This window comes from Physella acuta, unplaced genomic scaffold (genome assembly GCF_028476545.2).
Source record: "Physella acuta isolate Inbredline_101_S28 unplaced genomic scaffold, ASM2847654v3 ptg000017l, whole genome shotgun sequence".
NCBI lineage: Eukaryota > Metazoa > Mollusca > Gastropoda > Physidae > Physella > Physella acuta.
Genome location: NW_026731537.1, coordinates 54,583 through 68,723, shown reverse-complemented (window position 1 = coordinate 68,723; position 14,141 = coordinate 54,583). Strand labels below are relative to the sequence as shown.

Here is a 14,141-nt window from a genome sequence, read left to right as displayed (position 1 = left end):
GTCTGTATGTTTACCTCTCTGTTCTACATACGGGGTTAAAGGTCAGTCTGTATGTTTACCTCTCTGTTCTACATACGGGGTTAAAGGTCAGTCTGTATGTTTACCTCTCTGTTCTACATACGGGGTTAAAGGTCAGTCTGTATGTTACCTCTCTGTTCTACATACGGGGTTAAAGGTCAGTCTGTATGTTTACCTCTCTGTTCTACATACGGGGTTAAAGGTCAGTCTGTATGTTTACCTCTCTGTTCTACATACGGGGTTAAAGGTCAGTCTGTATGTTTACCTCTCTGTTCCAGCTACGAGTTCCACCTGCGGCCCGACACGACGCGCGCCATCATTGACCTCATCGCCTACCTGGGCTGGCGTCACGTCAACTTCCTGTTTGACTCGGATGAAGGTTGGTCGTTAAACCTACCCCTAGGTCCCGTTAAACCTAACCCGATAATATATAACCCTAACTCTAACCCTAATCTTAACCCTTACTCTTACCCTAACTCTAACCCTAATCTTAACCATAACCTTAACCCTTACTCTAACCTTAACTCTAACCCTAACCCTAAATCTAACTCTAATCATATATTCATTCAATATTTTATTATCTGGACGATAAGACCGTTCCCAATATATGTTTAACTCCATGATGAGACCTTTCCTATTAAATACTTAGCTCCACGATTAGACCTTTCCTATTAAATACTTAGCTCCACGATTAGACCTTTCCCAGCAGACATTAAGCTCCTGGCTCAAATTAAGCTCCGATGGTTGTAAAGAAAAAAGTTGGTTTCAAATTTTGTTTTCAAATTTCATTTCAACTCTCATATTTCACAAACGTCAAACATCTCCCGAAACAGCTCGTGATTATTTTAATTCTTTTTTACAAAAAAAAAATCATGAACTTGAAGAATGGAAAAAAATATTTTTAAAAATGATTGTGTTGTGCAAATTATTTTGTTGATTAAAACTAGAAAAATTTTGTAACATTGCCCGAAATTTTATTTTTATGCGCCTGTCAAACGTGGAGAGAAATTAAATTCAAGCAACGGAGTACAGGATAACGGCAAACTAAGAATTTTTAATTGCATTGTGAAAATATATCATAGCGTTAGTACCTGGCTTAATGTTTCGCTCAGTGTAGTATCACATACATAACACATCAGTTGGTGTAGTGTATGTACATACATAACACATCAGTTGGTGTAGTATATGTACACATACATAACACAACAGCTGGCGTGCTTTAATGACCACAGAACATGGTAGTAAACTATTTTTTATCGACTGGATGTTGCCTAAAGGCCGACTGCCTAAAATGCCGACAGCCAAATGACCGACAGCCAAAAGGCCGACAAGGGCAAAAAGCTGCTAGCACAGAAGTCCGACACCCGTTTTAACGGATGTGAACACAGCTCTCAAAATGTGATCATTGTAACGTACCGTCGTGTCGTTTTTCTTTTTATTTGTACACAATCAAGGGATGGACAAATAACTGGCCAAACTTTTTAATTGCCAGTTTGTCTGGGTGTGACAGCACAAGTGAAGATGGTGCTGGCTTAACCTTTCACCTTATTTAAAGTACTTGGTAATCATGTTAGGTCAAAGGTCATGTTGATTATTGAGCTGACAGGTCTCTGTGTGACGTGTAGGTCTCCAGCGACTCCACAACATGTACCGGCTGAGAAACGCGGACCTCCACTACTACTCCATGGTCCGGCTCAAAGACCTGACGGACGTACACGACGAGCTGAAGATGATTGACAAGATGGACAGCTCCAGCGAGTTCAAGGGCATCGTCCTTGACCTCTCATCGGAAGAAGCTTATAAAACTGTCTTAAGACAGGTGAGTTGACCGCTGCTGGGAGTGTGACCTCGTTAGTTCAAGAGCAGGTGTCTTAAACCCGTCGTTTGTGGTACGGGTAATCCACAGATTATCCACCAGGTAATCTTGAGATTATCCACCAGGTAATCCACAGATTATCCACCAGGTAATCCACAGATTATCCACCAGGTAATCTTGAGATTATCCACCAGGTAATCCACAGATTATCCACCAGGTAATCCACAGATTATCCACCAGGCAATCAGCTCATGATGCAACCAAACAGCCACCTTTTGTATTGCCAGGAACAACTTCTTTCTTGGGCAACAATCCTAACACAACCCTAACTCTAACACAAACTCTAAACCAAATCCTAACTCTAACATAAACCCTAACCCAAATCCTAACTCTAACACAAAATCTTACTCTTACATAAACCCTAACACAAACTCTAACTCTAAACCAAACACAAACTTTACGCAAACCCTAACTCTTTCAGCATGTAATTTTGTATTTTCTTAACTGTTGACTGTCTTAACTGTTGACTGTCTTAACTGTTGACTGTCTTAACAGTGTCATAAATCTTTTGACGACTGCTAGACTAGAACATGATACAAAACCTTGTGTACTGTGGACCTTGTGTACTGTGGATTATTGCTGAAGCGACTTGGCCCTGCCGGTTGTGTGCCTGGTTGAAGCGAGAGGGTTGGCTGTGCTGTACAGCGGGTTGTGTGCCTGGTTGAAGCGAGAGGGTTGGCTGTGCTGTACAGCGGGTTGTGTGCCTGGTTGAAGCGAGAGGGTTGGCTGTGCTGTACAGCGGGTTGTGTGCCTGGTTGAAGCGAGAGGGTTGGCTGTGCTGTACAACCCGCACGCCACAAAAACGGAGCGCCGTCAGTAATGGAGGTCCGAGTTGAGTGCTATAAAAACACGCCAGGACGGGCCGGTGGAAATTGGTGCTGGGGGACAGCTCTCAACTTGGGCTAGAGAGGGCTGAAATTTAAGAAAGTCACGTTTTTTCTGTCACTTTTTTATGTCTTGACAAAATGCAACGTCACAAAGATGTTTCTACTAAAGGAAGACTGGTATCAAGTCAATTGTTGACAACCCAATCCCTCCTATTGACAGCCCAATCACTTCTATTGACAGCTCTATCCCTTCTATTGACAACCCAATCCCTTCTATTGACAGCCCAATCACTTCTATTGACAACCCAATCCCTTCTATTGACAACCCAATCCCTTCTATTGACAACCCAATCCCTTCTATTGACAACCCAATCCCTTCTATTGACAACCCAATCCCTTCTATTGACAACCCAATCCCTTCTATTGACAACCCAATCCCTTCTATTGACAACCCAATCCCTTCTATTGACAACCCAATCCCTTCTATTGACAGCCCAATCACTTCTATTGACAACCCAATCCCTTCTATTGACAACCCAATCCCTTCTATTGACAACCCAATCACTTCTATTGACAGCCCAATCACTTCTATTGACAACCCAATCCCTTCTATTGACAACCCAATCCCTTCTATTGACAACCCAATCCCTTCTCTTGACAACCCAATCCCTTCTATTGACAACCCAATCCCTTCTATTGACAACCCAATCCCTTCTATTGACAACCCAATCCCTTCTATTGACAACCCAATCCCTTCTATTGACAGCCCAATCCCTTCTATTGACAACCCAATCCCTTCTATTGACAACCCAATCCCTTCTATTGACAACCCAATCCCTTCTATTGACAACCCAATCCCTTCTATTGACAACCCAATCCCTTCTATTGACAACCCAATCCCTTCTATTGACAACCCAATCCCTTCTATTGACAACCCAATCCCTTCTATTGACAACCCAATCCCTTCTATTGACAACCCAATCCCTTCTATTGACAACCCAATCCCTTCTATTGACAACCCAATCCCTTCTATTGACAACCCAATCCCTTCTATTGACAACCCAATCCCTTCTATTGACAACCCAATCCCTTCTATTGACAACCCAATCCCTTCTATTGACAACCCAATCCCTTCTATTGACAACCCAATCCCTCCTATTGACAACCCAATCCCTCCTATTGACAGCTCAATCCCTTTTGTAGACTACCCCTCCTAAATTTTCATTTTCGCTAAAACACAAATTATGAAAAGACTTTTTTTTAGTTTCATAAAAAAAAGTATTTGTATAATTATAAAAGAATTATATAAGAAAAAATGTATATAACTATAAGAAAAGAATGTATGTAATTGAAGACCTCAGTGCTAAAAGTACTTAAGTCACAAAATACCCATTTTGAGATAACAGGGTTTGAAATTTCAAACTGACCCTGAAATCAGGCAATAAAGATAAATCCACTTTTATTGATTTGGTTTATTATATACATGTGTAATGAATGTGTATGGGCAAATTTAGCTGAAAAGCCATGAAATATTATGAGATAATGACTTATTTGTTTTTTGACTTAAGTACTTTTTGTCCAAATTGAGTACTTAGGTACTTTTTGCACCAAATTTCAGCATTGGACTTAAGTACTTTTTCAAGAAAATATTTTTTTAAAAAGTGATTTTGTAGCTATCAGTTGTACTTCTTACAGAATGAGGTTAGTAACACCATGTTTTATAGTCTTTAGTATGTTTTATAATAAATTTTCACAAAGTAACAAAATAAATCATCTAAATTTTAACATTATTTTATTAAAATACTGTACACAAAAACAAAATCACTATTCCACAGATTCAGAGTCACTGCTATCCTCAGCTGTATCTCTACCTCTGATATTATCATAAAATGTTGCTTCAGCTGGTATGCTGACATGTTTTAAAAGTTCCTTGATATCATTCACTTTCGCTGTCTTTACAGGCAGGAAATTAATGAATGCCCTATTTGGCTTAATGGTCAAAAGGGTAGAGAGTTTTTTCCCCCTTTTGAATGTTGGCACCAAATCTGTACAGTCAGATGTCATTGAATTCCTGCTTAGAGGCTCCTTGCCCCTTTCAAACTTGGCCCCTCTAAACTCACTGATGCCAGTGATAGGCTTTAAAAGGGGGTCAAAAGCTTTTTTATAATCAAGGACTTTAACAATAGGAGTCCCATCATCCATCATGTTATCCGTGAGGGGATGTTCTACATAAACAACATCAAAAGGACTTTGTACATCTGTATGCTTAATGAGGGAAACCCATTGAGAAGGGAGAATCACCCTGTCAGTTTTACGCCTGCGCTTTTCAATGCGCCCAAAATCTCGATCGCATGGCATTCGGCTATGTCCCGGAAGGGGATAGTTTAAATAAACTGTTGTCAGGTAGGGACTTTTATTCACAATGCCCTGTAGATAGCCAAAAATGTAACGATTCTTGTTCTGGGAGAAGCAGTTGTCCACAAACAGGACAAGCTTAGATATTGACCTATCCAGTGTAGAAATATAATGGTCAAGGCAAGATATAACCTCATTAGGACCCTTGGCTGCAAAATGCTCTGCATAAAGATACATTTTTGCTGAGTTATTAACATTATCATGGATGCATAAATTATGGATCCACAGTTGGCGTTTGTAATATTCTTGCCCAATGCCAGTTAGAGGTAGGGGCAGGTTTTTTTCAAAATCCATGCAGATCACTGCAGTGTCTTGAGTTACCTTTGCAGCTGAAGTGGCCTCAGTTATTTGTACATTAAACACATCAGCTTTCCTGATGTGGAGCTCATGCTGCATTTTCAGGTCTTTAAGTAAAACACTGTTATTGGCTATTTCAGCAGCCTTTATGTCCGCTACAAATCTCTCACATCTGTCGCATATGTCAGAGCGAGGAAATCCGAATTTAATGTTGAACTCATAGTTGAAAATGTCATGATACAACCAGTATTTGATTGTATCCTGCAGATCAGGATTTTCTTGAATAAATAATCTGTGCATTTCAGCAACTGTCAGTGAGGCATCAAGGTATTTCTTGTGCATATTCTTTGATCTGCTATAGTGGCTTTCACGAGCAGGAAACATTCTAGTGTGGTCACAAACCCGCTTTCGAATTTCTTCATCAATCTTTTTATGATTGCCATGTTTACCACGTCCATCCGCTATACTGACAGAAAAGTTAAGGACTTTTCTTTTTAATCTCGAATCTTTTATGCCGTGCAATCCAAGAAAAGCTCCTTTGCAAATTAAGATGGTTTGTTCCTGGACAGTTACAGAATAAGAAAAGCTGCTTCGCTCCTTAGCATCTTCTTTTCTTGGCCTTCGACGTATTACTGTGTCAGGATTTACACTAATGCATCCACGTAGATAAACATTTTGCGCCTCATGGTCCTTCAATGAAGTAAATTCTGTGAAAATTCTTTTCCTCTCCACTTCGGTTAGTTTTGTCAGGCATTTGCACCGACATTCCACAATGAAAGCCTCCTTTGCTGGCTTGAGCTTGTTACCGTAAGATGTATGTGCTTCTCCTGAAAATATAAAATGTATTATTTTCTATTAATTTTATACTGTTGAACTCAGTAAAACAAATAATACAGAGTAATCAATCACTAGATCTAGATTTAATATAATATTAAAATAACAGTAGGCCTAAAAATAGTCCTAATGTCTAATACTAATCAAATAGTAAATAGTGCCTAACTTAATAATAATAGGCTCTACTGATTAATTAACCTGTTTAAGAAAAATTTATTAAGCTGCCTATCTATACTCTATACCTATACACACAAAGTATAGTTAGTATAGGCCAACTAGTCTAGATCTAAATAAAGATTTTAATTTTGAGATAAAAAGGGTAGCCTTTAGTTGGCCTATTTCCGTGTATTATGCCATTTGACTTCGATTCACATTAACCCTATCCCTACAACCCTATTTCACTGTATTCGACTACAAGGCGGGTCATTTTGACCCGTATACTTTTTATATAAGAATCTATTATTGCATATGTATATTTTTTATAGCATAACTATTATTTCAATGATAGATGGACACTAAAATTATAGTTTATACATTTCTACACTAAATTTTAGTTTTAGGTAATTTATTATTATACTTTTTAGGCATAAATAAAACTAGACGTTACTAAATATAAAATCGTATACCTTTACTATCAATTTATTTTTCATATGCAAGAAAACTTAATCACAATTATTATCAGTTTGCACAGTAAAGCTATATAGACTTGAGATAGAATCTATATATTTAACAAATAGTTATTTTCCCATCTAACATGTATCTTGCATAATAACTTTTGGATGACGCTATTGGGCCCAACACTCAGTGGGTGGTTTCAGAAGGCTTCTTTTTGTCTACTATTACTATTTGATCTAATGTGAATTGCAGTAGCTTGGACATAGTTCTCTATACTCAATGCTCAACTTGGGGCAGAACCAACTTTTTTGACAATATACAAATTTTGTAAATCTGCTGCTGTCTATTTGTAATAGCTGTCACTTTGTATTTCAACTTATTGGAGACAGTTGGAAATTGAAAAATATGGTCATTAGCTACCACTTAGTTTGCCCATTGGGGCATGTTGCTAGAGCCATACATGGATGATTTTATGCAGTCTTTCCATTTTGATGTCATCATTTTTGCATCAATATGCATGCTTGACACAGATTAGTAGCCAAAAACTTAGTTCAATGTAAAGTACAAAGTTACCAGAGATTGATACATTAGTTATCTCTATATCAATATCCATTGATTTATCGAAATATGGTTCCATGTACTTTCCATGTGAAAGCTGGTCAAGGAGTTGGTCCTATTTTACCCAACTATGGTTGGACTGTCTGAGGTGACATGGTCTAACATCTATGGACCAGAAAACTGACCTCATCAGATGGCTTTTGTCGCAAAAGACTGCATAGATACAATTCAATATTGGCTTCCTGCTGTATCTTGATTATATCCTAAATACTTTATTGACAGTATGGCCCTAATTTCCAAATTCAGCAGCAAAAATAAGTTCAGGTCTGATTCATCGCTTTCGAAATTATACAGTAGCCAATGAACCCATGCAGTCATCAGTTGGTACATCTTTCCTTACAACTTCTCAATGAGTAGGCCCAAACCTAGCAATCCACTAGTTTCATTTGTAACAACAAGGTTGAGTCTAAAAACATGCTATCAACAATGTTGAACAAAGGATTGTTGCGCTTCGGCGCTGAAAAAAATGTTTCTTATTGCTGTCTTCAGTAAGGCAGGAAGGGATACAAACTTATGAGCCCAAAAGGTCTAGCTCCAAGGGAAGTTGTTTGAAACTTCTATAGATTTATACCACTTTCCCCTGCTCCAGTAGAGTTTTTCTCTATATAAAAGTATACGGGTCAATTTGACCCATGTTAGTAGGGAGAGGAATAGTGAACCTAAACCTGCTCACCCTCATGCACACGTGCAAAATTAAACATTCATTTTTATGCTGAAATCAAGCATTGTATGTGTAGGTAGCATATCTAGAAGCTCAAAACAATTGGTCCAGTGGTTGACCAGTAATTAACTAAAATGTAGCAGTGTCGGGTCAATTTGACCCGCCTTGTAGGGATAGGGTTAAATTGATCAAACATTAATTGAAAAAATTGCTATTTTTTTGCCTAGATTCTATCTAGAATCTAGACTAGATCTAGATCTAGACACTAGATAGTAGATACTATGAAATACCGAAATAGAATAGGCCTAGTCGCCCTAGTGATAGTGCCCTAGTGAAATAGATTTCTAGAATCTAGATCTATTCTAGTCTACAATCTAGCCATATTATTATAGATCTAGTCTAGATCTATATATTTTTAGATCTGGATCTAGAATCTAGATCTCTAGATTATATTCTTTTGAAAAGATTCTTGAATCTTAACAGTACTTTACTACTTAACAGTTAACACTAACAGAGTCTTGTGCTCTTGTGACCTAAATCTAGATTTTTTTTTTCTGAATTTAAATATAAGAAAGTGTTTATTTATTGTTTAAATGAAACAAAAATTATAAATGAAAATACTACCTTTAACTTTAGCCACCTTGATTTCATTTCTTTTCCATTTTGATGGCGTAAGCCTCCTTTTTTTTGCTTTAGATTGAGTATCATCAATTTGCACGTCTTCCCTGTCTGCCATTGTTTTCAGTTTAGAAGATAAAACCATGTGACCCAAATCGAGCAAAATGATTGGATTAGCGAAATTAAGAACTTTTAGCACCGAAACATTGGACTTAATTACTTTTTGTTCACAGAAGTTGGTGTTTCTATTTTTTGGTTTGCTTTAAAGGGGGACTTAGGTACATAATTAAGCTTTTATATTTATACAGGACATCCAGCTTAACCGGAAAGGTAGCAATGGCTATTTAGTTTGATTTTGACAAAAATGTGACTTAAGTACTTTTAGCACTAAGGTCTTCAATTAGCCTATATAAAATATTTATATGATTATATAAGAAAAAATATTTGTATGATTATATTAGAAAAAATATTTATATTATTATATAAGAAAAAATATTTATATGATTATATATGAAAAAAATATTTATATGATTATATAAGAAAAAATATTTATATGAGTATATAAGAAAAAATAATTATATGATTATATAAGAAAAAATAGTTATATTATTATATAAGAAAAAACATTTATATGATTATAAAAGAAAAATATTTATATCATTTATAAGAAAAAAAATTATATGATTATGTAAGAAAACATATTTATATGATTATACAAGAAAAAATATTTATATTATTATATAAGAAAAAATATTTATATGATTTTATTTGAAAAAATATTTATATGATTATATTAAAAAAATATTTATATGAGTATATAAGAAAAAATATATGATTATGTATGAAAAAATAATCATATGATTATATAAGGAAAAATATTGATATTATTATATAAGAAAAAATATTTATATGATTATATAAGAAAAAACAATTATATGATTATATAAGAAAAAATATTTATATTATTATTTAAGAAAAATACTTATATGATTATATAAGAAAAAATATTTATATGATTATGTAAGAAAAAATATTTATATGATTATGTAAGAAACAAAAAGATACTGTAAAAGAAAACTACTTGTGTGGAGAATTTAAAAAATTAATAAAAAGTCTAGTGACAATTTAAGCGCAATTTTCTTAATTAATTTTTTGTGACCAAACGAAAGGATATTTTTGAAAACTTTCTTCGGCAATATTGTTCTAAATTATGGCAGAAATCGATTAGTAAATGTTTCAAGTCGCTAAGTGGTCTGGTTGCCGAGATATGGGCCAAAAACTGCCTTTTTTCGAGGTTTTTTGGCTTTTCCGGGAAATCCAGGAAGGAATTCCGGGAATTTGTTTGGCTCACAATCATCCTCGGAACTTGCTTAACATATTTGCTTTTGGAACTAGTCCTCGATATTGCTTCGTTGTGGAGGAGATACGACTTAAAGCTGCGGACACACATCCATCCATCCATCCATCCATCCATCCATCCATCCATCCATCCATCCATCCAGAAATGACGAGTTAATAATCGCAATTGTCCGCATGGAAATTGCGCTAAAAAGAATAGAAAGGTCGTCCTATTAGTTCCGTGTTAAACGTTGGACTAAAGCTTGAATGTGTGTACACGTCAGTGTCAGGCTACCTGTATGACGTACACACGTCAGTGGCAGGCTACCTGTATGACGTACACACGTCAGTGTCAGGCTACCTGTATGACGTACACACGTCAGTGCCAGGCTACCTGTATGACGTAACACGTCAGTGTCAGGCTACCTGTATGACGTACACACCTCAGTGTCAGGCTACCTGTATGACGTACACACGTCAGTGTCAGGCTACCTGTATGACGTACACACGTCAGTGCCAGGCTACCTGTATGACGTACACACGTCAGTGTCAGGCTACCTGTATGACGTACACACGTCAGTGTCAGGCTACCTTTAGTGACAGCTCAATAAAAATCTAGAGGACCGTCCTACCAATCTTAAGGACCGCCCTACCAATCTTAAGGACCACCCTACCAATCTTAAGGACCGCCCTACCAATCTTAAGGACCGCCTACAAACATTAGACCAGATTGAAACCATGAAGATCCATATTAAAATCAAGAGGATCCCTGTTTTAATACAATAGCTTAGCTACAAACAACACAGTCTTGGCGGAATTAAGGTTTCCGTTCATTTTTTTTGTATCCCATTTTTTCCGGGGAGAAATAGATAGAAATCTCCGAGAGTAATTTCCGAAATTGGCAATCAGGCAGGGGAAGAGGGGGTCTAAAGGGGAACAACTGGCTCTTGTCGTCTGATCAAATGCCTCAATATTTGCTCGACACACTCTCGGGCTGTGGAGTCTGCTGGCGTAGCGCCTCACACTCACAGGGATATAAAAACACACACACAGAGACATAAACACACACATAAAAAAACACATACACACAGACATAAACACACACACAGATAAAAACACACACAAACAGACAAAAATACACACAAACACAGACATAAAAACACACACAGGGATATAAACACACACACAGAGACATAAACACACACACAGATAAAAAAAACACACACACAGACATAAACACACACACAGATAAAAACACACAAAAACAGACAAAAATACACACAAACACAGACATAAACACACACACAGGGATATAAACACACACACAGAGACATAAACACACACACAGATAAAAAAAACACACACACACAGACATAAACACACACAGATAAAAACACACACAAACAGACAAAAATACACACAAACACAGACATAAAAACACACACAAACAGATTTAAAAAACACACACACACACACACACATAAAAACATACGCAAACAGATAAAAACACACACACACATACATAAAAACACACAGACATAGAAAACACATACAAACAGACATAGACACACACAGAGACATAAACACACACAACCCCTGTACAAAAATGTAGCAAGGATTGTGTGACATTAAAGATTAGAGACAATGATTGTTGTGTCCCCAGATTAATGATTGTATGATTGTTGTGTCCCCCAGATTAATGATTGTTGTGTCCCCCAGATTAGTGATTGTTGTGTCCACAGATTAATGATTGTGTGATTGTTGTGTCCTCAGATTAATGATTGTATGATTGTTGTGTCCCCCAGATTAATGATTGTGTGATTGTTGTATCCCCCAGATTAATGATTGTGTGATTGTTGTGTCCTCAGATTAATGATTGTATGATTGTTGTGTCCCAGATCAATGATTGTATGATTGTTGTGTCCTCAGATTCCTGAGGTCGGCATGAACAAGGCGGGATACAACTATCTCTTGGCCACTCTGGTCAGTTCTCTCTTGATGTCATCTAGTGGTGATGTCATGTATCTGATGTCATTTGTATGATGTCTTGTGCTTGCTGTTATTTGTATGATGTCATGTTTTGCTGTCATTTATATGATGTCTTGTGTTTCTTTTGTGTCATCTCAACCATTTGGTACAATTACTATATGACTTAATCTCGTCTGTCCTGCTGACAACCCTCCCTCCCCTCCCTCCCTCCCCTCCCACAGGACTTTAACTCCATGGAGCTGTCACGGTTCCGGCATGGGGGAGTCAACGTCACCGGCTTCCAGCTGTTGGACCCGCTCTCTCAGCTCTACATCAGTCAGGTGAGTCAGGGCGTCAGGTGAGTCAGGGCGTCAGTCAGGTGAGTCAGGGCGTCAGGTGAGTCAGGGCGTCAGTCAGGTGAGTCAGGGCGTCAGGTGAGTCAGGGCGTCAGGTGAGTCAGGGCGTCAGGTGAGTCAGGGCGTCAGGTGAGTCAGGGCGTCAGTCAGGTGAGTCAGGGCGTCAGTCAGGTGAGTCAGGGCGTCAGGTGAGTCAGGGCGTCAGTCAGGTGAGTCAGGGCGTCAGGTGAGTCAGGGCGTCAGTCAGGTGAGTCAGGGCGTCATGTGAGTCAGGGCGTCAGTCAGGTCAGTCAGGGCGTCAGGTGAGTCAGGGCGTCAGTCAGATGAGTCAGGGCGTCAGGTGAGTCAGGGCGTCAGGTGAGTTTGGGAGTCAGGTGAGTTAGGACGTCAGTCTTGTGAGTTTGGAAGTCAGTCAGGTGAGTCAGGGAGTCAGACAGGTAAATGAGTCATTGAGTCAGTCAGGTGAGTCAGTGCGTCAGTCATGTGAGTGAGGTGAGTTAGCGAGCCCCCTCTGCCCCCCTGTACCATGTAGGCCAGCCTTGTGTTGTACCGTGGACAGCAGAATCACGTGACCATCCCCAGGTGCCGGCTGCCCTGGCAGTGGACGGGTTCCAGGTGGTAGAGAGTGCCATCGCCGGTATGCTGGAGACCGACAGCGACGTGTTCCGGTGGAGCTTCAGGCGGGGCGAGCTCTACAACCTCAACAAGACCAGGGGCGTGCCCTGCACCACCAGGCCCCCCCTGCCCTGGATGTTCGGCCCTAGGCTCGTCTCCATGATCAAAAAGGTAGGGGTGGGGGTGGGGTGGACGGTTATGGTGGGGTGAGGTGGGCTGGACGGTTATGGTGGGGTGGGGTAATGTGGGGTGAGGTGGGCTAGACGGTTATGGTGGGGTGGGGTAATGTGGGGTGAGGTGGGCTAGACGGTTATGGTGGGGTGGGGTGAGGTGGGCTGGGGGCGAGGTGAGGTGGGCTTGACTGGGGTATGATGGCCTGGGGTGGGTGTAATGCCTCCGGCTGTTGACAAGTGGTTGGTATTTTACTTCGATGTCTTACTGCAGTCGTACTTGACCTAGGGCATCAGCCTATTGTCATACTTGGGTCATACTTTGGGTCATACTTGGGTCATACTTTGGGTCATACTTGGGGTCATACTTGGGTTATCGAGTCAAAAGTTTGTCTTAGTTGAGGTCATAGTTGTCGGAAATTTTAGTCCATCCGCCCCTCCCTACTCCCCCCCCCCCCCGGAGAAGAAAGTCTGGAAGAAACACTAGCACACTGGATTAGGTCCAGCATTAGGTTTTAGCTCTGCCTAGCCTCTACACCTAAAATCTGGGCCTACAATGAATTTCTTTACTAAACTATTTCAGGCCTGAAATATTTTAGTAATCGGATTGGCTAAATTAGGATATAATTTAATATAAAAAAATATTCGCGCAATTTAGCTTTATTTTAAGTTGGCTGTGAGTAAATGAACCCACTAAATTTGCATGAAATCGTATTACCAGCTGTTGGATATGCTAGTGTATTAGTTACCATGCGGGTGGTACGGGTTCGAAACACATTACGTCGTTGTAATTTATTTCTTTTAATATTTTTTTTCTTTTAATTATTCAAATGAGGTTCAAAAATATTATAGAAAGCCAATTGTAAACATGTGACGTCTTTGTTTCAGCCAATTGTAAACACGTGACGTCTTTGT

General features: G+C 38.9%; 1 protein-coding gene across 2 annotated transcripts in view; it reads left to right on the top strand.

The window, feature by feature from the left end:
• Nucleotides 1-14,141, top strand: part of LOC131937013 (glutamate receptor 3) — an 81,839-nt gene that overhangs the window by 38,104 nt on the left and 29,594 nt on the right. For both annotated transcript variants that reach the window (XR_009386140.1, XM_059294193.1), the window contains exons 4-8: nucleotides 297-397; nucleotides 1,644-1,837; nucleotides 12,047-12,100; nucleotides 12,328-12,426; nucleotides 13,024-13,227. Coding sequence is in view for 1 of the 2 variants with exons in the window: in XM_059294193.1 (XP_059150176.1) it covers nucleotides 297-397; nucleotides 1,644-1,837; nucleotides 12,047-12,100; nucleotides 12,328-12,426; nucleotides 13,024-13,227 (652 nt within the window). In the remaining variant the exon portion in view is untranslated. The remainder of the gene's footprint in view (nucleotides 1-296; nucleotides 398-1,643; nucleotides 1,838-12,046; nucleotides 12,101-12,327; nucleotides 12,427-13,023; nucleotides 13,228-14,141) is intronic.